The sequence below is a fragment of the Salmo salar genome, chromosome ssa15 (assembly GCF_905237065.1).
Source record: "Salmo salar chromosome ssa15, Ssal_v3.1, whole genome shotgun sequence".
NCBI lineage: Eukaryota > Metazoa > Chordata > Actinopteri > Salmoniformes > Salmonidae > Salmo > Salmo salar.
The window spans coordinates 52,272,715-52,296,134 of NC_059456.1; the positions used below are offsets into that span (position 1 = coordinate 52,272,715).

Consider the following 23,420-nt stretch of genomic DNA (forward strand, 5'->3'; position numbering starts at 1 on the left):
AATAAATTCTCACATTTCTCAACTAAATGTAAACAGTTTTCTCCATTTAAAATGATATTAGACATAGTAAAAGCACTCACATCTGAGGTAACTTGTGTGTGGGAATCATTTGATGATAACTTCATTAAAAGAAGAAAAAGGCTGATACTGGAAAGATGAGTGTGTGGGTTTTTCATTTTTCATTAGATGAGGCTAACTTTGCAATCACAGGCTATATATACACATACAATACCTGTCAAAAGTTTGGACACACACAACTTCTGTGACAACACCTCACGGACAGGTTTGGTTTGCAGACCTTGTGAACAGCAACCATAATACTTGGACATTCTCCTTTCACTAAAGGATAGTTTAACAAATGGATATCTTCTATTTGGATAGGTGCTAAGATTTCCATAACAGATTTGACTTCGCCAGCTACTGTACATGCAGTCATGAAATGTATTAGTACAAGCCCTACCCTAGCTACAGATTGTAACACCAGATAATGTGATTGAACCCCAAAATGTTGGTATCCATTATACTGGGAGTTACAGGTTTGCCTACACAAAACATCAGATTATTCAACTAAACTGGTATTGGCGATATTATCTTTGTTCTCAATTCACGGAAACAGGAGTCTCAATGTCCATGTCCAGTTGCAGTGGGCCCATTTTAACTTAGAAAATGCTCTGTTACTAAAATAAATACATATCTGCACCATGAAGTAATCAAACAATGTGTACGCCACCATCTTGTCTATTTCAAATATTCTCTCATTGTACGAGACGAGTAAGTGTCATGAAATGCGGCACTTTAGGGTGGACCCACCAGTCTCAATCAATGAGAGAGAATTTGAAAGGAACAAGATTGCGGCGTATACATTGTTGGATTACTTCATGGAGCAAAAACAAATTTAATAATGGGGGCATTTTCTAAATTAAAACGGACCCCCTGCAACTGGACACTGACATTGAGAATCCTGTTTTGGTTAAATCACATTTGGTGTGCAGCTAGCCTTACCCTCGTAATGAAAGTAGGCCTTAAGGATGACACGCACAGGAGAGACATCATTAGCAAATACCACAATCATGAGGGTGTGTAGAAAGGAATATTTGAAGGTTAATTTGATTTAATTGCAAAATACAAAAACCGCCAAATGCTGCTTGAAATAAAGTTAATATTATGTACCATTCTTGTGTGCAGTTCAAAATGATCACCACAAGGTGTCAGTGCTAGCATCTGTATAGTCTAGCTTTACTGTAAACAAAAGACTGGCTAGATCTCGTAAGGTGGTCGATAATACATGACTAGAGCAAGCTAGCGGTTCATTAAAACTACAGTATGTTTTTTTAACACCATGAAGGCCAAAGGGCTCATTTTGACCCAATATTAATTTAACATTTAAAAATGTTATGTCCCCACCATCCTTGACTTTTCCCGAAGTCTATTTAACACACGTATGTTAGAATTTCGATATCACAAACAGAATTTGTTATAAGCAGTTAAGAGGACATGTCAATCGAAACATCACATGCAGGTAAAACAGTTACTATATATAAATGTATCAGAAAGGGCATATTCTGAGATTTCCAAAACACTTACCATTGCCAAATAACTCAATGTTCCATGCGCTCCACAAGTGAGCACACAGCAACAAACAGCGCACAGTAACAAACTAATGAAAATGGTAGTTTAGATTTATTTTTTCTTATGTTACCCAAGACCTTCATAAACACAAGCAAAATAGTATTCTCCCCGTAGCATACATGAAATGTATTTATTACTATTAGAATGTTGAGTAAAAATGACTCCTCATTGGCCTCAAGAGGGGGTACAAAGACACCAGACTTTTCTAGTGTTAATAGAAACTAAGTGGGAAATACACCTGGGCAAAATAGTTGCATTTTGGAGGAAGCAGACGAAGAGCTGAGTGACAGATTAACGAGGTGTTGATAGCGAGCAGCAGTAAATACCCCACTAACTTTTGATGTAAACATTGTGGCCGTCACACTAGCTCTGTGGTGTTATTTGCTGTGCTAATCAAATAAAACACCATCGCAACATATCACACCCAAGTATCATGATAATATCGTACCATGAGGTCCCTGGCATTTCCCAGCCCTAAAGTACAACACGCGTGCTTAAAACACAGATTGTTCTGCCACAATGCAATATGTAGACTTCACCTTTCTTGTGCTACTGCAATATCCTTAGTTACAGAGAAGGTTGTAGCCTAAATCCCCCTACAAAACGTATTTATTTTTGGAAGGTCAATTCAAATAGCCGCTGGGTTTTTATTTCTGCTGTTCAGAAATATGAGGCAGAAACATAGGCTACATCATCATGTCGATCAAATTGGTTGAAGGTTCAGAAGACGGTGAGTAAAAGAGAAACGTGAAGGGGGAGGGTGGGCAGCAGCTTCCTAAAAAAAAAAAGTGTAAAATAACATGCACAGAACGGGAATGAGCAAATGATTGATACTCTAATAGTAGGCAGTCTCAGACCCTGAGGCACTCCTGACAACAGTGCTTGCCGAACGAATACAAAATGTAAAAACGCTTTCAATCATGCTCCAGGAGAACAGAGCGTGACAGCCACCACAGAACCATTAACTCACAAATAGCCACTCGTTATCAGTCTCCTTTTTCTGGATGAACGCTCACCTCATGTAGATGGCTAGCTATTGCACACTCATCATTGCCGAGCAGCAGCCTTCTGTGCACTGTGCATGTGATGACCGATCACAAAAACAGCCGGACAGAACTCAAGGTTTTAGAACAAAGCAGCCTCATACACTACACAGCCATTCCAATCTGCAGAGGACACAGATGCAGTCTGACATGGGTCTCCTGTGGCCTCAGACAGTGCATTCTGGTAAACCAATCAGAATGTTGCTATTAACCTGTTCAAGTACACAAAAGTTTTTCCTTTATGAAATGTCTGCCGTTCATTTTTTTTTTCTTCAACTTGTCAGCGTAGGTTAGTGCTTTACTGACCCACCTGTATGTGACTACTTCTATCTGTGCATCACCATCACCACTGAGACCGGCAAGAGACCAGGAGTGCTTCTCTAGGATCAGTTGTGCCTTTTAGATCACAATTGTATGGACAGTGGGACCCGATGATAGATCAGCACTTGATACATACGGCCGCAGATGACAATTCTAATCCCACAGATAGCAATAACCAGGGAAGTTGTTGTTTTTGGCCAATCTACACTCGCATGATGGGTAGCTTAACCATGCCTGGCTAGTTTAGACTTGAAGATGCATTTAAGTTCCCAGAACTAAAACGCCTTGGCTTTAGCTCATAGTAATGCGGTCTTGAGTTCGATACGGTGCCATGACAGTTATCCAAGATGGAACCATGTTCTGTTCATTAGGCTTCACACACACACACACACACACACACAACCTGTTTGGGCTAAGGGGCAGTATTGAGAATTTTGGAAAAAATATGTGCCCATTTTTAACTGCCTCCTACACCAACTCAGAAGCTAGAATATGCATATTATTGTTCAGGTTTGAATAGAAAACACCCTAAAGTTTCTAAAACTGTTTGAATGGTGTCTGTGAGTATAACAGAACTCCTATGGCAGGCAAAAACCTGACAAGGTTTCATGCAGGAAGTGGCCTGTCTGACAAGGAGTCGTGCGTCTTGCATCTGTTTATTGAAGAGTAAGGATCTTAGCTGTAACGTGACAATTCCCAGGGCTCCAATAGGCTCTCAGAACCCGGGAAAAACCTGAACGATGACGAGGCAGCCTCTGGCTGAAACAGATTATCGCCTTATCCAAGTGGCCGATCAGAGGACCATTGAATGAGGCGCGTGCACGATTCGCCCCCGTGGAGAAACTTCATTCGGCTGTTTAGCTTATTGCAGATTCCCGGTCGGAATATTATAGCTTTTCTACGAGATAAATGGCATAAAAATTGGTTTTAAACAGCGGTTGACATGCTTCGAAGTACGGTAATGGAATATTTAGACATTTTTTGTCACGCCATGCGCACAACCGTTATTTACCATTGTGTCTAGAACGCACGAACAAAACAGAGGATATTTGGATATAACGATGGATTATTTGGGACCAAACCTACATTTGTTATTGAAGTAGAAGTCCTGGGAGTGCATTCTGACGAAGAACAGGAAAGGTAAGAACATTTTTCTTATAGGAAATAGGATTTTGGCGAAGGCTAATCTTGCCGGTGTCTAAATAGCTAGCCGTGATGGCTGGGCTATGTACTTAGAATATTGCAAAATGTGCTTCATCCGAAAAGCTATTTTAAAATCGGACATATCGAGTGCATAGAGGAGTAATGTATCTATAATTCTTAAAATAATTGTTATGCTTTTTGTGAACGTTTATCGTGAGTAATTTAGCAAACTGTTAGTAAATTCCCCGGAAGTTTGCGGGGGGTATGCTTTTTCTGAACGTCACATGCTAATGTAAAAAGCTGTTTTTTGATATAAATATGAACTTGATTGAACAGACATGCATGTATTGTATAACATAATGTCCTAGGTGTGTCATCTGATGAAGATCATAAAAGGTTAGTGCTGCATTTAGCTGTGGTTTGGGTTTTTGTGACATTATATGCTAGCTTGAAAAATGGGTGTCTGATTATTTCTGGCTGGGCACTCTCCTGACATAATCTAATGTTTTGCTTTCGTTGTAAAGCCTTTTTGAAATCGGACAGTGTGGTTAGATTAAGGAGAGTATTGTCTTTAAATAGCTGTAAAGTAGTCATATGTTTGAGAAATTGAAGTAATAGTATTTCAAACGATTCAAAAATCGCGCCACTGAATTCAGGTGGCTGTTACGTAGGTGGGACGAATTCGTCCCGCCTTGCCCATAGAGGTTAATGGATATCAACGCATCTACACTACCCTACCTATGCATTTGGACAGTGACACTAATATTTAAATATGGCTCTAAACTCCAGAATTTTTCATACATCAGTGCTTTACTGTTTAGAAACAAAAGCACTTTATACATCTAGTCCCCCATTTGAAGATGTCATAAGTATTTATTAAAGAAGTCAAAAGTGTAGTATTTGGTCTCATATTCCTTGCACACAATGACCATCAAGCTTGTGACTCTACAAACTTGTTTGGTGCATTTAAAGCTTGTTTTGGTTGCGTTTCAGATTATGTTTTGTCCAATAGGAAGTGAATGATAAATGGTGTCATTTTTATAGTATGTAAGCATGAATGTGGTTCCTACCATGAATACAGATAACAATGACAATCGTGAATGGTGATGAGTGAGAAAGTTACAGAGGGACCCTGGTGGCAGGTAGCCTAGCGGTTAAGAGCATTGGGCCAGTAACCTAAAGGTCAGTACTTATTGCGCAAAACATGCCCCAAAACAGAATTAAAACAAACTGCGAATGTATCCAACGAGTTTGTGGAGTCACAAACTTGATGTAGTCATTGCGTGCTAGGAATATGGTACACTAACATGCTGACCAGACCGTGTGCCGTTGCGCACATGTTGATTTTGTCCATGCCCAACAGACGCGATCAGGACACACAGCTTGAAATATCAAAACAAACTCTGAACCAACTATATTAATTTGGGGACAGGTCGAAACACATTAAACATTCATGGCAATTTAGCTAGCTAATTTGTCCTGGGATATAAACATTGGCTTGTTATTTTACCTGAAATGCACAAGGTCCTCTACTCCGACAATCCACAGTTAAAAGGGTAAACAGTTAGTTTTTAGTAATCTCTCCTCCTTCAGGCTTCTTCTTTGGACTTTATATGGTGGTTGGCAACCAACTTTAAGGTGCATTACCACTACCAACTGTACTGGAGTGTGGACCTCAGTTCATCTTTCAATCACCCACTTGGGTATATGCTCCTAAAAACCAATGAGGAGATGGGAGAGGTGGGACTTGCAGCGCATCAAGGGTCAGAAATAGAACCAAGTTATATTTTAGTGTCTGGCTACGCAGACGCACGCGAGCAGTGTGGGTGCAATGATTGAATAACATGTACAGTACCAGTCAAAAGTTTTGGAAAAATCATTCGAGGTGAAGCTGGTTGAGAGAATGGCTACTTTGAATTCTCAAATATATTTTGATTTGATCTGTACCATCACCTCATGAAACATTTTATGTCAATTCCTAAATGCTGGAATAGAGAATAGCATCACTGTCCAAACACATATGTAGGGGAGTGTATCCAGATATGCTGGATATAGGCTAAGCCCTAACACTAAAACAAATGAGAGATACTTAGGAGGGAGACTGAACATCCAACAATAATGTCACACCTTATCACAGAGAAAAAAAAAAAGGAAAAAAAAAAACTGCCTGGCAATCTCAGATTTTCCCAGTTCCCACAGCATGACCAAGAGGCTGTGTCCGAAATGGTACCCTTTTCCCTATGGAACGGGATACTTTTTACTAGAGCCCATTTACCTGACGCAACCCTATAAAAAATCCTGAAGAAAATGTTGCACAAACTGGGACGGGGGCTGTTGATCATAGAGCACAGCAAATCTCGAGCATAGCAAATCTCGAGCATTTCACTCAAAATGTAATAATTTGCATATGAAATACGAGTAGTGCACCAACCCTAGTGATTGGCCAAACTGGAAAATTCCATAACATAACTAGGCCTAAACCTATGTTTTTCACAAAGTAAAAATACACTACCTGACAGCCCTGTTCTAACATGTCCGTGTCGATATCCTGTTTCCCAACACTGCTCCTGCTATGGTACATGCCAGTGTCAGGTGTGTTGAGGCATGTGTTGTTGCTTTAACACGCATCTCCCATGATCCTCCATGCCTACCGTACCCCTGCTTCCCTTACAACAGCACTAGGGTTTCTCAACACGCCTAAAACATTAAGGGACGCGCTGTGGCGTGCGTCACACACAGCTGACAGACACAGCGTGCATGCACGGGCACATCACCTTTATGCCCCCACAGGCAATTACAGTTTAAGAGAACGCATCTGAACATTTGACAGGTGTAAAAGGCAAGAGATCTAGGACCCACTTCATCAGAACTCCCAGTGAACACAAGCACATCTGAAGGGTGGTTGTTGCACAGATCCAGTCAAGGCACTTGCGGTGGAAAGTCTGTTGAAAACGCTTTTAACTCCAGTAGCAAGCTTAAACTGGGTCTCTGCAACAGCCCCGTAGTGTGGCTAGAGGTGCCTGCTCTCAATACTTTAGGCCAAGCTGAAAGTGTGGAGTGCTCTCCCTAAACAAACTGCTTTGAATTTTCGCACCATTTAGATGCCAAATACGGCATACATGCATTTCTCATGACTAGGTATAGTAACAAGTCCCCACCTCGAAGCCAAAATGGCAGTGTCAGTGCTGCAGTGTCTCACTAAACTATTCGCAACAGTGCCAGTGGCCATTAGCTTCTATGGATATTTGAACGAGTGCTGATGCTTAATGCATTAACCCCCCCCCAAATATCATGAGGCAGCAGGTCACAGGTGTCTTAGCATAATCTACAGTACTAGTCAAATCTGGGCACACCTACTCATTCAAGGGTTTTTATTTTTAATATATTCTACATTGTAGAATAATAGCGAAGACATCAAAACTATGAAATAACATGGAATTATGTAGCAACCAAAAACAGGTTAAACTAATCAAAATAATTCTCAATTTTAGATTCTTCGAAGTAGCCACCTGTTGCCTTGATAACAGTTTGCACTCTTGGCATTCTCTCAAGCTGCTTCACCTGGAATGCTTTTCCAACAGTCTTGAAGGAGCTCCCACATATGTTGAGCACTTGTTGGCCGCTTTTTCTTCACTTTGCGGTCGAACTCCGAAACCATCTCAATTAGGTTGAGGTCACGTGATTGTGACGTCAGGTCATCTGATGCAGCACGACATCACTCTCCTTCTTGGTCAAATAGGCCTTACACAGCCTGGAGGTGTGTTGGGTCATTGTCCTGTTGAAAAACAAATGATAGTCCCACTAAGCGCAAACCAGATGGCATGGCGTACCGCTGCAGAATGCTGTGGTAGCCATGGTGGTTAAGTGTAACTTGAATTCTAAATAAATCACAGACAGTACCACCAGCAAAGCACCCTCACACCTCCATGCTGCATCGTTGTAACCACACATGTCAAGAACATCCGTTCACCTACTCTGCGTCTCAAAGACACAGCGGTTGGAACCAAAAATAAATAAAAAAAATCACAAATTTGCACTCATCAGACCAAAGGACAGATTTCCACCATCCTAATGTCCATTGCTCTTGTTTCTTGGCCCAAGCAAGTCTCTTATTGGTGTCCTTTAGTAGTGGTTTCTTTGCAGCAATTCGACCACGAAGGCCTGATTCATGCAATCTCCTCTGAACAGTTGATGTTGAGATGTGTCTTACTTGAACTCAGAAGCATTTATTTGGGCTGCAATTCCTCAGGCTGGCAAATCTAAATGACCTTATCCTCTGCAGCAGAGGTAACTCTGGGTTTTCCTTTCATGTGGCGGTTTTCATGAGACCAGTTTCATCATAGCACTTGATCGTTTTTGCAAACGCACTTTAAGAACATTTTAAAGTCTGAAATTTTCCAGATTGCCTGACCATGTCTTAAAGTAATGGACTGTCATTTCTCCTTGCTTATTTGAGCTGTTCTTGACATAATATGGACTTGTCTTTTACCAAATAGGGATATCTTCTGTATTCCACCCTTGAAAGAAACTCCACAAATTCCCTTTATGCAAGGCACACCTGTTAATTGAAATGCATTCCAGGAGACTACCTCATGAAGCTGGATGAGAGAATGTCAAGTGTGCAAAGCTGTTATCAAGGCAAAGGGTGGCTATTTTTGTTTTAACACTTTTTTGGTTACTACATGATTCCAAATGTTTTACGTCATAGTTTTGATGGTCTTTGCTATTATTCTACAATGTAGAAAACAGTAAAAGTAAAGAAATATCCTTGAATGAGTAGGTGTCCACACTTTTGACTGGTACTGTATGTGCATAATAAAACGAGATTAGTGTAGTGTCCCCATCAGCACATAGTATGGTTTCTATAAACATTTACTCATATTGCAACGAGGAAACCGTTTCTTCAAAACAGTAAACCAAACATGATTATTACAGGAGACAATGACAGTAGATACACACTGACTTGAAGTGTTCATCTTTGTTTATGTGTAGCCTACATTTAACAGGGGACAATTTATGTTGATATCTACGCTGTTCTGATACATTCAACCCAGCAGCAAAATAACATCAATTAATTCATCTCAAAAGTCATGCACACGATAGTCTGCGTCTGCTACTGTTGTACTCATTTTCCCCTTCAAAGCTATGGTGTAACACTGAGGGGATGTATGAAAAATTTCCACTGCGAGGGGAGGACTGCAAGACAGAACATAGCCAAAGGGCCCTGCCGCTTTAGGGTAACACCAAACACACGCAAACGGCTGTGACCTCACTTCCTTTGACGTCAGCAGTCTTGATGGGGGATGGGAGAGGCAGAAGGCAGTAAAACTAGCCCCCCTCCCATCGCTGTCTCTCACTAAGCGATCCTAGTTTTCATAGGACAAACACACACAACCTTTTCCTGCTCCAAATACACCCCAGTTACGCAGATAACGATAAAAAAAGACACCCTTCCTCCTAAAGCAGGCATTACACTCAAAAGTGTTTATCTCCAAAGCACACTTAAAAAAGCTACAGATGGTAAATCGCAACATTCTTGTCCACCTCCCCCACACACACACAAACAAAAAGCCAGCCAGCTAGCGTTGCTCACCTCTAAAATGCATGAGGGCCACGGGCTGGAAAGGCCCATTTGAGTTTGGTCCCTCCAGAACCATCGCACTGGCAGCTCTAGTACATGTCAACATCTAGGGGCTGGGGTAGAAGAGAGGATAGCGATAGCCCAGGCTAAGTCGAGGAGCCAGCCTCCATTTTGCATCAAACACTCAGAGCAGAAAATAAAGCTCTGCCCTGCTGCTGGAGGGAACAGGCTAGATAGTGATGTCATCCCTCTAGGAAGGAGTCTGATTGGCCAACCTGGGTCACACAGGGAAAGCTGTCAGAATGCATAACCACGAGGCAGGGGATTGGCTAGTGGGCTGAAGCAGGGGATTGGCTGGTGGGCTGGGGCAGGGCCTTTGCTGCGATTGGAGCAGAGGTAGGAGGTCTGGCTAACTGAGGCACAGCTAACCTTTCCCCTCATTTATTTTTTATTTCCCTCTCAGGCTCACACACAAGTCTACCCTACAATAAATTACATTCCCAACAAGCAGAGTTTTTGGCTTATCCTAATACATATCACCTCCCTTATCTTCACTCCAGGAAAAGCACAGAGAGTCCATTGATGCATCACAGAAAGTAGGTCAGTTCTATACACACACACACTGACATTTTTAGGCTATATCTTTAGCTGTCCTTTCTGGAGCCACAACACCTGGAATTCCCCTCAAACAACATAACACAATGACACAGTGAACAATTACAGATGTGAAAAATAACACTTGAAGGGAAGCATTGATTATCATTCAGTAAAAGGCTGTTATAAACACAGAATTCACTGCTGATGTGTGTGTGTGGACAGATGGCCCAGGTGTGAGAAACAGGAAGCCAAGATTATACAAAAAACAGGAAGCCAGTGAGCGAGTGTGCTCTGCCTCAGCTGCTCTCCCAGAGTGAGCAGTTACAGTGCTTAACACCAATGCAATGTCCCCATCTGCACCACATAGTGCACACACAGCAATGGCTCACATCCGTCTATTGTTCTTAGTCGTGTGTGTGTGTGTCAGACTTTTCTGCTTTATAAGACTGACACGTGTAGACTGACTAACCACGTTCATTGTAAGAGCCAAGTTTCACGTTTTCAATGTCACATGCACAATTACAGCGAATTGTCTTTCTTGCTCGTGCTCTCCCAACAATGCAGTAATCAATATCTGTAGTACTATAAAAAAATCCCCCCCCAAAAAGTAAAACAAAAGCACATGAGAAATAGAAATAAGAGCTCGAGAAAGTAAGCTACAGTATATACAGGTTCAGTTCCAATACCATATTTACAATGTGCAGGGATACTGGAATGATAGAGGTTGATAATGTATGTATGTATGTATGTATGTATGTATGTATGTATGTATGTATGCATGTATGCTATGCATGCATGCATGCATGTATGCATGTATGCATGCATGCATGCATGTATGTATGAGCAAATTAAGTGTGCGTGTTGGGAGTGTTAGTGTGACTATGTGCGAGTGAGTGTGCGCGTATGGAGTGAGTGTGCATAGAGAAAATAAAATAGACGGGTCAATGTATCCCTCCTACTGTGGTTGATGACCCAAATCCTTAGGTAAAGTTAGTCATAGTGCATCCAGTGAACAGAAAACACCAACTCTAAGCGGGACTCCTTGGCTTTGTTTGTAGCAGGTAAAACGGAAATTGACCAGTCAGGTTAGCTGCTGAGTGTTTTCAGTCTGAACTTTGTAGGTCCTGGGCTGGGTGGCTACAGGAAGGTGTGAGGAAGCATTGATGTTGCTATTGACTCATTTCTATAAAGTTATTGATAGAGACTTGCAGCCTTGTCCTTCATTAACTACATTTGGAGCTCCATCTGTTCTGCCCAGTCTCACCAAACGTAAAGCAGATGTAACACTCGCATGCTGTGAACAGATTTGACTCAATTAGAAATCCTCCAAACCAGTCCACTCACCATCATCCCACTGCCTAGTCATGGGGCATTCTCCTGTCTGAAGAGCTGTTGTTCTTCTGATACAGACCAAATAAGCGCACGCCTGCGTGAACGGACACACGAACACACTCTCTCCATCGGTCTGCGGTTATCCTCTAAACTCTACTTTGGCACACGCAACCGTGCTCCAGTTATTTAAACTCACGCTAGCCTCTACATCTGTGCAGAACGACGGGGTTGATCTTGTGACTGACTCTGGCTATTAACGTTAACAAAGTCTGTTTTGTAGTGATTTCAAAGAGGAGTCAACGACAGGAATTGAAGACAGACTGCTGACCCTGAGGTTCTATTGACCTCGATTACTGAACTTGAAGCGATTTATCATCCAGCCAAGTCACAGAGTGAACTTTATCCACTATGAGACCACAGTTCCCATTCCCCCCAACAGAGGGAGACAGAGCGTGAGAAACTGTATCCCTCCCAGGACAGTTCCTCTTTTCACACCATCACCAGCTGTTTGTTCGTTCACTACCTTTTGGCAAACACTTGCAGCTGGAGAGTTGAGGTGAAAAAATAAAAATAAAAAAGGCACCCGTCTGAAACGGTGTGGTGTTGCTGTCTCCCAAAAATAACATGTTTGTCATGCTTATCAATTATCCTGCGACCGTGGCACAGCTCTTTTCAGGCATTAATCACCACATGAACACGGAACATACCGCATCTTCCACTCAGCAATAATGTGAGGTGGTATCAGGCATCTTTTCCTGCCTATAGACTGCTGTCCAAAAGAGGCACTTACTAAAATAACAAACTTTCCAAAAGCAGCACTCTACTACTTCATGTAGCCCAAGTCTCCAGAGTGAACACTTTGGTAAAGCTCTGAAAACCAGCCTTGCCTGACTGCCTGTCAGGACAGGACCACTGATAACATCCATGGCCCATGGGACAATACTTGGAGAAACCCTCGTTGCTGGACATGCCCAGCTGTTATCACGAATCAAAGCTTATGGAATGTGTTGTAAAGACATAGTAAAACCAAGATAAAAGGTCTCACATGATCAGAGAACAGTCCTTTGTGTCTGACAATGTAGGCTGTCCAGTGTTTCCCCTGTATTAAAATTTAGCAGCAGTGGCTCTAACAAGACAGGCTTTAAAATGGATAGTCGTTAGCTCAAATGACTTGAAGTCTATAAGAACAGCTAGCATGTCAATGCACTAACACTAGCAGCAATTCACTAACCCTAGCAGCCATGCACCCCCCATACCATTGCCACCGCTGCCGAAAAGAATCCCAGGGGGAAGCACTGCGGTCTGACAGAAGACATAGAAAAGAATGAGAGGTGAATACAGGTCATGACACCATATCACTGCTGAGGTAGCTGGCTTGGTTGGTAACTGTAACAAGGCAACTGTGGTGTGTGTGTGTGTGTGTGTGTGTGTGTGTGTGTGTTCGTCTGGATTGTCGGCAAAGCTCCAGTCTAGACTGAGTTGAAGCCAGCGGCTCTCCACTTTGCCCTAGAGAGGTTTGGTGGTTCAGGTCATGGTAGATTAGCATGGAGAGGAACCACACAGTGGTCCAAACACAGCTACATTAAAACTCTAGAAGCTCCTAAACACTAACATTATTATGGACTCTGCAAGACTGCATCATCTCTCCTGTAAAAGCCACTGGATTTGCACACTGTGCACTTTCCACATCTTTAAAAGTTTGGCCATGGAGAGCCAACTTCATGCCAGTCACTCAAAGTAGTAACATGATAGCATTGGATATGCATCTGCCAGTGCTGATATTTTCCATGAGAGAAGCAGGGGATGAGAGGTGGGTTGCAGTTGTACACTGTAGCTCCCTGCCAGCCACCCGCTTATCTAGGCACTGGCAGCATCCTGAAACACAAGGCCCCGCAGCATTAAAGCCTTATCTCTGGATTATTCCCTAAATATAGACACTTGGGTTAAATCAAGCAGTCAGTCACTTACATTCAATGTTACCATGGCTTGCGCAACACCATGGCGTTGCGTTTTATAGCAGGGCAGTGTGGATGTTCAGACACACACACACAGAAAGAGACAGTGTGATTTACGTCAGATAAGAATGCAAGCAGACTTTTGGAGATGGCAGGCAGCTATGCTAAGGCTTACCAAGGCTGAACTTAAAGGCTAAGCCAAGGCCAGGGGACATGCATCAATCAGTAGGGTGGGCTGGGAAACCAAACCTTACCAAGCCTATACATGGTTCTGTCCTGAGAGACGAGAGTCAATCAAAAGTGGTTCAAAAGGGTTGGGCAATCTTATGATAGTATCGGATATTGAAGATGGTGACGACATCGTGATGTGACAGACGATGTACAGCCCACTTCAACTTGACCAACACCACGCAGTAAGGAGCTGACCGGGAACCGCACAGCATGGCCATGCCAAGTGGCCTATTCCTTTGCTATAGCCTGCATAACCTATTATTTTAAGATGTTAAACAATTTACAGAATGCAAGAGAACAATGTAGACAGATGTAAGATTTACACCAAAGCAGTGCAAAATGTCCTGTCATAATCCCCCCCTCCATGTTGGAAGATCTGGGTCATATAGCCAAAGAGCCTAATTTGGTATTTTCTCTCCATTTGATATGAATATGACTTCGGTTTTTATGCATGCTGGTGCGTGGATCAGAAACCAGTCAGTATCTGGTGTGTCCACCATTTGCCTCATGCAGCGTGAAACATCTCCTTCAGAGTTGATCAAGCTGTTGATTGTGGCCTGTGGGATGTTGTCACACTCCTCTTCAAAAAGGTTGTGCGAAGTTGCTGGATATTGGCAGGAACTGGAACACACTGTCGTACACATCAATCCAGAGCATCCCAAACATGCTCAATGTGTGAAATGTCTGGTGAGTGTGCAGGCCATGGAAGAACAGGGACATTTTCAGCTTACAGGAATTGTGTACAGATCCTTGTGACTTGGGGCTGTACATTATTATGCTGAAACATGCAATGCCGGTGGTTGAATGGGCCCTCAGGATCTCATCACAGTATCTCTGAGCATTCAAACTGCCATCGATAAAATGCAATTGTGTTCGTTGTTCGTAGCTTATGCCTGCCCATAAACCCACCATGGGGCACTCTGTTCACAATAGCAAACCGCTCTCCCACACAACACCATACAAGTGGTCTGCGGTTGAGGCCGGTTGGACGTACTGCCAAATTCTCTAAAATGACGTTGGAGGCGGCATATGGGTGAGGAATGAACATACCATTCTCTGGCAACAGCTCTGGTGGACATTCCTGCAGTCAGCATATCAATTGCATGCTCGCTCAAAACTTGAGATATCTGTGACATTGTGTTGTGACAAAACAGCACATTTTAGAATAGCCTTTTATTGTCCCCATCACAAGGTGCACCTGTGTAATGATCATTCTGTTTTAATCAGCTATGCCACAACTGTCAGGTGGATGGATTACCTTGGCAAAGGAGAAATGCTCACTAACAGGGACATCAACAAATTAGCACACAAAACTTGAGAAATAAGCTTATGTGCGTCTGTAACATTTCAGCAATCTTGTATTTCAGCTCATAAAACATGGGACCAACACTTAGCGTTTATATTTTTGTTCAGTGCAGATAATCTGCTTCTACCTATAGAGTGAACAGAGTGACAGAAAATAGGTCTTTGAATAAACTGTTTAGAGCTAGGCGATACAGCCTAAAAATAATCTAGATATTTTTTAATTTTTTTTAAACTTTCAGACGATTCACAAAATCTCGACTTTAATGTTCTCTAAATAAGCTTTGCTGTACAATTAAAATGTCAAATACACTGCATTTCAAACAGTCAGCAATAATCTAAATTTATTCAGGGCCTGTGAAATGATACCCAAGCTAAATATAAGCCTTCCACAACCATACTCCCTTGCAATAATTTTAGCAAAATAGTTTAACCTGTCTTTTTTGCAATAGTCACTGATCTGGCTTTCAAGTCAGTCTATGAAAATGCCCTTTTTGTTACAAATTTAACCAAAACTATGCATAATGCACATTCACTAATAATGACTAACTTCTTGTTGCAGGTGTTTTAGAAAACTAACACAGGTCTCAAACAATCTAAAGGTCATGTGCTAGTGAGTAGCCAGCTAATCTGAATATGTCAAGTTTAGACAATAATTTGGATCTATTTGCTAGCTAACAAGGCAGAGCAGTTGAATTGTTATGAATACACTTCTGTGTGTCTCCCCAACTGTTTAAACAGCATATTAGCCTGTCCACTTTGTTCAGATGTTGAAATGAAGGGGCCTAGTTTATTTCTAAGAACGAGTTGCCAATTCCTTATTAAAAATAGTGTTTTATGTTTATTGCACATTTATTAAACAGAATAGACAGCTAGTATAACAGGCATTGGCTAAAATGCAGCTAGTGGTACCACAACACTGCACGCAACAAACCGCGCATTCATTTTCCAGAAGCAATGTTCATTGATGCTCCCGTTTAAGTAGTTTCTGCTGAGCGCAATTTCAGTAGTTGAAAAATAAAAGGGTCTCGTTAGAGAGGTTCACTTCTCCTCTATTACAGTAAAATATTGTCTCCATTTGTTTCGGTGTCTATATGACCAATTATGTTGGACTAAACCTCAAATGCAAATAGCGAGTTGAAACCGCTTGTCAGAGGAAGAAGTGATCTCCCATCTTTGTTGCTGTGAGTGGCAGGTTAGAGGCTTGGTGTGTGTGTGTAAACAAAGAGGAAGAGGCGAAGCGAGAGGTTTCTATCTCACCAAAATCTGCACAAAATAAGCCCAATGCATTTCTATGGGCTTATTTTGGACCTAAGCTTGCCGCCACCCTTCCCGCCTTTGGGACAACAACGTCCATTGTTAGGGCGGAGACATGAGCATCTCGTCATTATATACAGATCTCTGGCGTAAATGGGAATGTGCACACCACAGAAGGAACGAAGGAGGCGAGACCAAAAACATGTGAACAAGCGGCTCATAAAAAAAATGTAAAAACTTGATTCTTGCAATACAAGCATTTGAAATATCATCAAAAACTCATTATTTATTTAACTCGATATATCCCCCAGCCCCAACTAGCCTAAGCTAGTAGTGGCGTACTATGCAGTCATACTTTTGAAGGCAAAAAAATGGGCTGCATTACGGCAAGGCAAGGAATAGACTAGATTAGGTCCAGTCATACCTTTGAAGGCAGGCAGCTTTTGCAGCTCTCTGTTGTTGCTGAGGCTGAAGCGGGACGAGCTCTGCCTCTTGTCCTTCTTGACAGGCATCTGGGAACCCAGCTGCTTGCCCTTCAGCAGCTGAGTGGTAGGAGGGACACTGTTACTGCCTTTTCTGTTGGAGCCCTGCTGTATGAAGGGAGGGAAAGAGTAGAGGGGTGGATCAGAGCATGCACCTGGGTTTGTTCATGAGACACCAAACAATTTTTTTTTTTTAAATGACAAAGAGAGGGACTATTCATTTCAAAAGGTTTTAGCACAACCCAGTGTTGTCCCTAATCTCCCCTAGGTTGGATATGTAATCTGGTGAATGTGGGCAGTTTCTCCTGTCTTGTCCAATCTGCCTGCTGGGATCCATTCATCCCCACAAACATACACAAGGGGGGTGGGATTTGTCAAATGAACTTAAAAACTCAACTAATTTTGCCCTTCACACCACAAGACAGGGGTTTAGGGTTTTAGGCCTTCTTAGTGAGCCGCCGGCTGGCTGACTGTCTGTCTGGAAGACTAAAGCTGCTGGACCCCGTGATGGGCCTGGATTACTGACGCATGTGACCCAACCGAAGGTCTTTTCTCCCGCTGATTCATTTACCCAATGTGTGCCAGCTTCTTACTGTGCCAGCTTCTTATTAGCTTCATATAACAGCTTTAGCTTCATAAATGTGTGGGCTTCATAGCTTCATATACTATTCGCTTCATACTGCGGCTCGTTAGGCCCTTGGGTTAGAGATCGAGGTGTGGTTCATACATCCAAAACACACGAGATGGATAGAAAATAGGTTTAGCTATATCAACCAGAGAGGCAGAAATGTCTGTTCAGAAAAAAGCAGACTACATATTAACAGACTGCTTACATTTAGTGCCCTTTTTAACCTTGCTCAAACAATGAGAAGATCATGCCAGCTCACAGACCATTAGCGCTTAAACAAAGGAAATTACCAAGCCTGAACCAGCCTGTCTTAATATGACTCCCATGTTTTTGTCGTTGTCCCATTGACGTCGAAAGCTTAGAGCCCTAGTGCCCAGAAGCATCCGAGAAGAGAGTGGAGCCTGGCTGTACGCAGGGAAGGGGTGGGGGAGTAATACAGCAACAGCTTGTTGTCCATCGATTTCAATTTGACACAAGGTTGGCGCATTAGCAGATCTGCCTCATGGCTGATGACACACAGTAGATAGATAACCCCGGATTATAGCCCCAGAGAGGGGCAGACAACACAGAATAAAGAAATGCATTACTGGGTGTTAACAAGGGACATCTTCCATTCTATGAGCTTTTTTCATTACCGATTGGTGTGTGTGTGTTTCTGTGGGTTCAAGGCCACATCTTCGTTTTGGTCTTCAGTATATTTTCTGATTTGAACTGACATAGCTAACCATCACAAGTGGTCTCAGAGCACAATGATAGTAGCTAATGTTTCGCAAACATTACTTTTACCATCCATTCTGACCAAGTGAAGGGATAGTGGCTACCTAGTCTGTGTATTACAGCCTGATTTAATCAATGTAATAGTCTGAAACTGCCTGCAAAATCATGTAAATGTTCATTACAAGCCAGAATGTTATATAAAATTACATTTAAACCTACTCTACCGGTTGTCTGTGCGGTTTGTCTTTCAACTGTGAAAACAAGCTTTGGTGATAAAATTTCACTTCCTTCTGTTAGAAAATACATTTTACCAAGACAAATATGATTATTCATGTTCTGAATCATTCAGTGGGGTCTTTAACATAACATTATATCAAAAAACATTTCACAGAGATACGCTTGTTTTTGTGAGAAATCATCCATCTTTGGGGGGGGAATTTCAAATTAATATGAAAAGTGAATACTAAAAACAGACTGGTTGGTTGTTTAACAGAAACCGACACGTTCGCAACTAGGGGACAAAACAGACAGTTAGCTTAGACTGTTGACAACATGCAAACAATATTTAGTTTCCAAATATTTATTGAAAACAAATACATTTGCACAATGAGCACTTGTCTCAAATACAGTTGTTGGCTAGTTAACCTGTTAGGGCTAGGGGGCAGTATTTACACGGCCGGATAAAAAAACGTACCCGATTTAATCTGGTTATTACTACTGCCCAGAAACTAGAATATGCATATAATTATTGGCTTTGGATAGAAAACACCCTAAGGTTTATAAAAAACTGTTTGAATGGTGTCTGTGAGTATAACAGAACTCATATGGCAGGCAAAAACCTGAGAAGATTCTGTACAGGAAGTGCCCTCTCTGACCATTCCTTGGGCTTCTTGGCTCTGTTTATTGAAAACGTAGGATCTTTGCTGTAACGTGACACTTCCTACGGCTCCCATAGGCTCTCAGAACCCGGGAAAAAGCTGAATGATGTAATTCCAGCCCCTGGCTGAAAAACATTAGCGCCTTTGGTAAGTGGTCTATCAGAGGACCATCAGACTGAGGCGCGTGCACGGGGCAACACCATGTTTTTATTTTCTCTCTCTTTGTAGTAAAACACGATTTTCCGGTCAGAATATTATCGCTTTTTTACGAGAAAAATGGCATAAAAATTGATTTTAAACAGCAGTTGACATGCTTCAAAGTACGGTAATGGAATATTTAGAATTTTTTTGTCACGAAACGCATCGGGCGCGTCACCCTTCTTTACCCTTTCGGATAGTGTCTTGAACGCACAAACAAAACGCCGGTATTTGGATATAACTATGGATTATTTTGAACCAAACCAACATTTGTTATTGAAGTAGAAGTCCTGGGAGTGCATTCTGACGAAGAACAGCAAAGGTAATAACATTTTTCTTATAGTAAATCTGACTTTGGTGAGGGCTAAACTTGGTGGGTGTCTAAATAGCTAGCCCTGTGATGCCGGGCTATCTACTTAGAATATTGCAAAATGTGCTTTCACCGAAAAGCTATTTTAAAATCGGACATATCGAGTGCATAGAGGAGTTCTGTATCTATAATTCTTAAAATAATTATGTTTTTTGTGAACGTTTATCGTGAGTAATTTAGTAAATTCACCGGACGTTTGCGGGGGGTATGCTAGTTCTGAACGTCACATGCTAATGTAAAAAGATGGTTTTTGATATAAATATGAACTTGATTGAACAAAACATGCATGTATTGTATAACATAATGTCCTAAGATTGTCATCTGATGAAGATCAAAGGTTAGTGCTGCATTTAGCTGTGGTTTGGGTTTATGTGACATTATATGCTAGCTTGAAACATGGGTGTCTGATTATTTCTGGCTGGGTACTCTGCTGACATAATCTAATGTTTTGCTTTCGTTGTAAAGCCTTTTTTAAATCGGACAGTGTGGTTAGATTAACGAGAGTCTTGTCTTTAAAATGGTGTAAAATAGTCATATGTTTGAGAAATTGAAATTGATTTCTAAGGTATTTGAATAACGCGCCACGGGATTCCACTGGCTGTTACGTAGGTGGGACGAAATCGTCCCACTGGCCCTAGAGAAGTTAACAAATAATTGCCATATTAGCATAGACATGACATCAGTCAACACCTCAAAACAAGACATGGTATCCATAAGACACGAGCCACCTACGATTCCCCACATGGCAGCTTCTTGTCATTGTTGCTAGTGATCTGACCATTTAGAATCATAACGCATGCCTTCCAGCCACATCGATGCGCACATCATTTGTGTTGTCAGCCAACCAGTCCATAAAACAAACACTACATGTCATCTCTCAATTTCCATCTAACCTCTATTGTTTTATGTCCTGCAGATATGATATGACGAATTCAATGGGAAAGTGAGCCTGTCAGGTAGACAGTAGCCTTAAAGCTGAAATATATAACTTTTGGGGAAACCTGACTAAATTCACATAGAAGTGCATGTTATAGATCTGTCACCCATTGAAAGCAAGTCTAAAAAGCAATAGATATGTTATATGTGCGCTATTTATATGCTTCCCGTTCTTAAGTTTAGTTTTTGCAGGGCCTCCCGAGTGGCGCAGTGGTCTAAGGCACAGCGTCGCAGTGCTAGCTGTGCCACTAGAGATTCTGGGATCGAGTCCAGGCTCTGGCGCAGCCGGCCGCGACCTGGAGACCCATGGGGCGGCGCACGATTGGCCCAGCGTCGTCCGGGTTAGGGGAGGGTTTGACCGGCAGGGGTGTCCTTGTCCCATCGCGCACTAGCGACTCCTGTGGTTGGGTTGTGTTTCGGAGGATGCACGGCTCTCGACCGTCGCCTCTCCTGAGTCCGTACGGGAGTTGCAGCGATGTGACAAGACTAACTATCAATTGGATACCACGAAATTGGGGTGAAAAAAAAAACATGTTTTTTATAAAATAAAAAAAGTTTAGTTATTGCGTCTTCAATTTTTGTTTTCGTACACCAGCTTCAAACAGCTGAAAACAATATCTTTGGTTATGGAAAATATATTTCAGAAGGTACATTGATTCCCTACACTTGCTTGTTTTGTCAAACTGAAATTAGGCAAACTATTAGAATTTTTGCAACCACGAAATGGCAAAGAAATTTCTGCATAAATCCATCTTTAATTCTTGCACAGAACCCAGCCTAGCTGACAGGAAGCAATTTCCCTGATTTTGTACCACTTTTTTCTCTGGCCTCCATTAGTCACCCTAATAATGTCCATCCTACAAGAGTAAACACGCGCATAACTTTTGAACAAATTGTTAGACGAAGTTTGGATCATTGGTTTTCTTAGGGGAGTATCTACACAATAAACATTATTTTACCTATTGGACAAAATAGATGCATTTTTGATTGGACATGCATACGAGGCAAAATATCCACAGGAAAGTATTGTAGTGGCTACCATGTTTTTGAAACTGACTTAAACACTTACAGCTAGTGTCGTCTCCATGTGATTCAGGTTGAAAACAGCTACTTGGATAGACCAAATGGCATCCAAATTGAAATGCTTGCATTCAAAACCAAAGTTCATTCATATTTAGTTGGTGATATAACGTTAGCTAACATGCTAACGTTATAGCACATGCCGCGTGCGCTGTAAATAAAATGTACACATACATGTTATTCAATCATTGCGTATGTCAACGAGCGTCTGCATAGCCAGGCGCTAAAACATAACTTGGTTCTATTTGTGACATATGATGCGCTGCAAGTCCCACCTCTCCCATTTCCTCATTGGTTTTTGAGAGGATACACCCACATGGGTGATTGAAAGAGGAACTGAGGTCCACACTACAGTTGGTGGTGGTAATGCAGCTTAAAGTTGTTTGCCAACCGCCATATAAAGTCAGAAGAAGCCTGAAGGAAGAGAGATTACTAAAAACGAGCTCTTTACCCGTGGATTAATTGTCTGAGTAGGGGACCTTGTGCATTTCAGGTAAATTAACAACCAATGTTTATATCCAAGGACAAATTTGCTAGCATTAGCAAGCTCGCTAGCTACATTTCCATAAATTGTTAATGCTTTTTGACCTGTCCCCAAATTAATATAGTTGGTTCAGTTTGTATCACAGATCCAGCTGTGATTGGGAGTCCCACAGGGCAGCGCACAATTGGCCAAGCGTCGTTTGGGTTTGGCCGGTGTAAGCCATTGTAAATAATACATTTGTTCTTACATGACTTGCCTAGTTAAATAAATGTTAAATTGAACGTTTTATTTTTAAATCGAGTCTGTTGCTGGTGGACAAAATCAACATGCGAGCGTTGCGCACACGCAAGCGGTGTTATAACGTTACCTCAATGTCCGAGTTCTCTTGTCCTCCAGTTTTACCAACTTTTCCATATTTAGGAGACTCCTGTAAAAAAAATGTTAGATGCATTATTCACTAGTCAACTCATGTGAAGGGACAGAGGCAAGTTTTGACTAACGTTAAATTAGCTACCACTTCGTTAACTTTTCCGCTAACTAAACTGTTTCTGACAGTTGTGGTTAATTAAACAAGTTGTCACTTTAAAAAGTGAACTTAGTAGAAAACATTAGCTAGCGTTTATGTACCACAAAACGTACATACGGTAACGTTAGGTATTAACGTTACTCGTTAAACTATAGCTAGCTTCACTATAACACTCAGGTAACGTTAGCTAGCAAGCCTAGTTAGCTAGCTGATGATGCATTGATGGGACATTACAAATATCGCGTCGATGGGTGTCTGTTCGTAGTTTTAAAACATTAAAAAAACTAGCTAGTTTTGTTAGTACACTGCACTAGTATCAACTGTTCTGCAAGCAAACTCCTAACTCACCTTCTCTTTTTTCGCTTTATTCGGCATTGCACAAAAATAACCGCCGTCGTTCACGTTTTGACACACTGAAGCTAAATCCTGACAACTCTCCACCGTACCAGCCGTTCGCCTATCCTCTCGGATATGATAGGCTGATATCTGTCAGGTGACTCAACGTGCTCTGAAAGTGAGTGCATCGGAGGGAGTTCTTTATACCTTCGTGATGGAAGCACCCTGCCAGCGAGACAAATTACAGCATAAGTAAAGTATACAGTCATTGGGTGGGTCTTGTTCCCTCTCCAACGTGGCAGGTAGCAGTTTTTCTTTTAATGTGTGGGGCTAACTTTTTTTTAATGAATCTGCTGGAGACCTTTTAGAATTGTCAGTTATCTATACATTATTA

At 41.8% G+C, this 23,420-nt stretch overlaps 1 protein-coding gene across 4 annotated transcripts in view; it reads right to left on the reverse strand.

Annotated features, from left to right (window-relative positions):
- The window catches only part of LOC106571593 (serine/threonine-protein phosphatase 2A 56 kDa regulatory subunit gamma isoform), a 35,335-nt gene extending 12,051 nt beyond the window's left edge, over positions 1 to 23,284 (reverse strand). The window contains exons 1-3 of one of the 4 annotated variants that reach the window (XM_014144837.2): positions 23,039 to 23,284; positions 22,532 to 22,591; positions 16,816 to 16,981 (exon numbers count right to left, since the gene is read on the reverse strand). In XM_014144837.2, coding sequence (XP_014000312.1) covers positions 16,816 to 16,981; positions 22,532 to 22,591; positions 23,039 to 23,065 — 253 coding nt within the window. In that variant the 5' untranslated portion in view covers positions 23,066 to 23,284. Of the gene's footprint in view, positions 1 to 7,697; positions 7,912 to 9,729; positions 10,000 to 16,815; positions 16,982 to 22,531; positions 22,592 to 23,038 lie in introns of those variants that run through there. The other 3 variants (XM_014144838.2, XM_045695862.1, XM_014144840.2) reach the window with 3 other exon arrangements.
- Between the last annotated feature and the right edge of the window lie 136 nt (positions 23,285 to 23,420).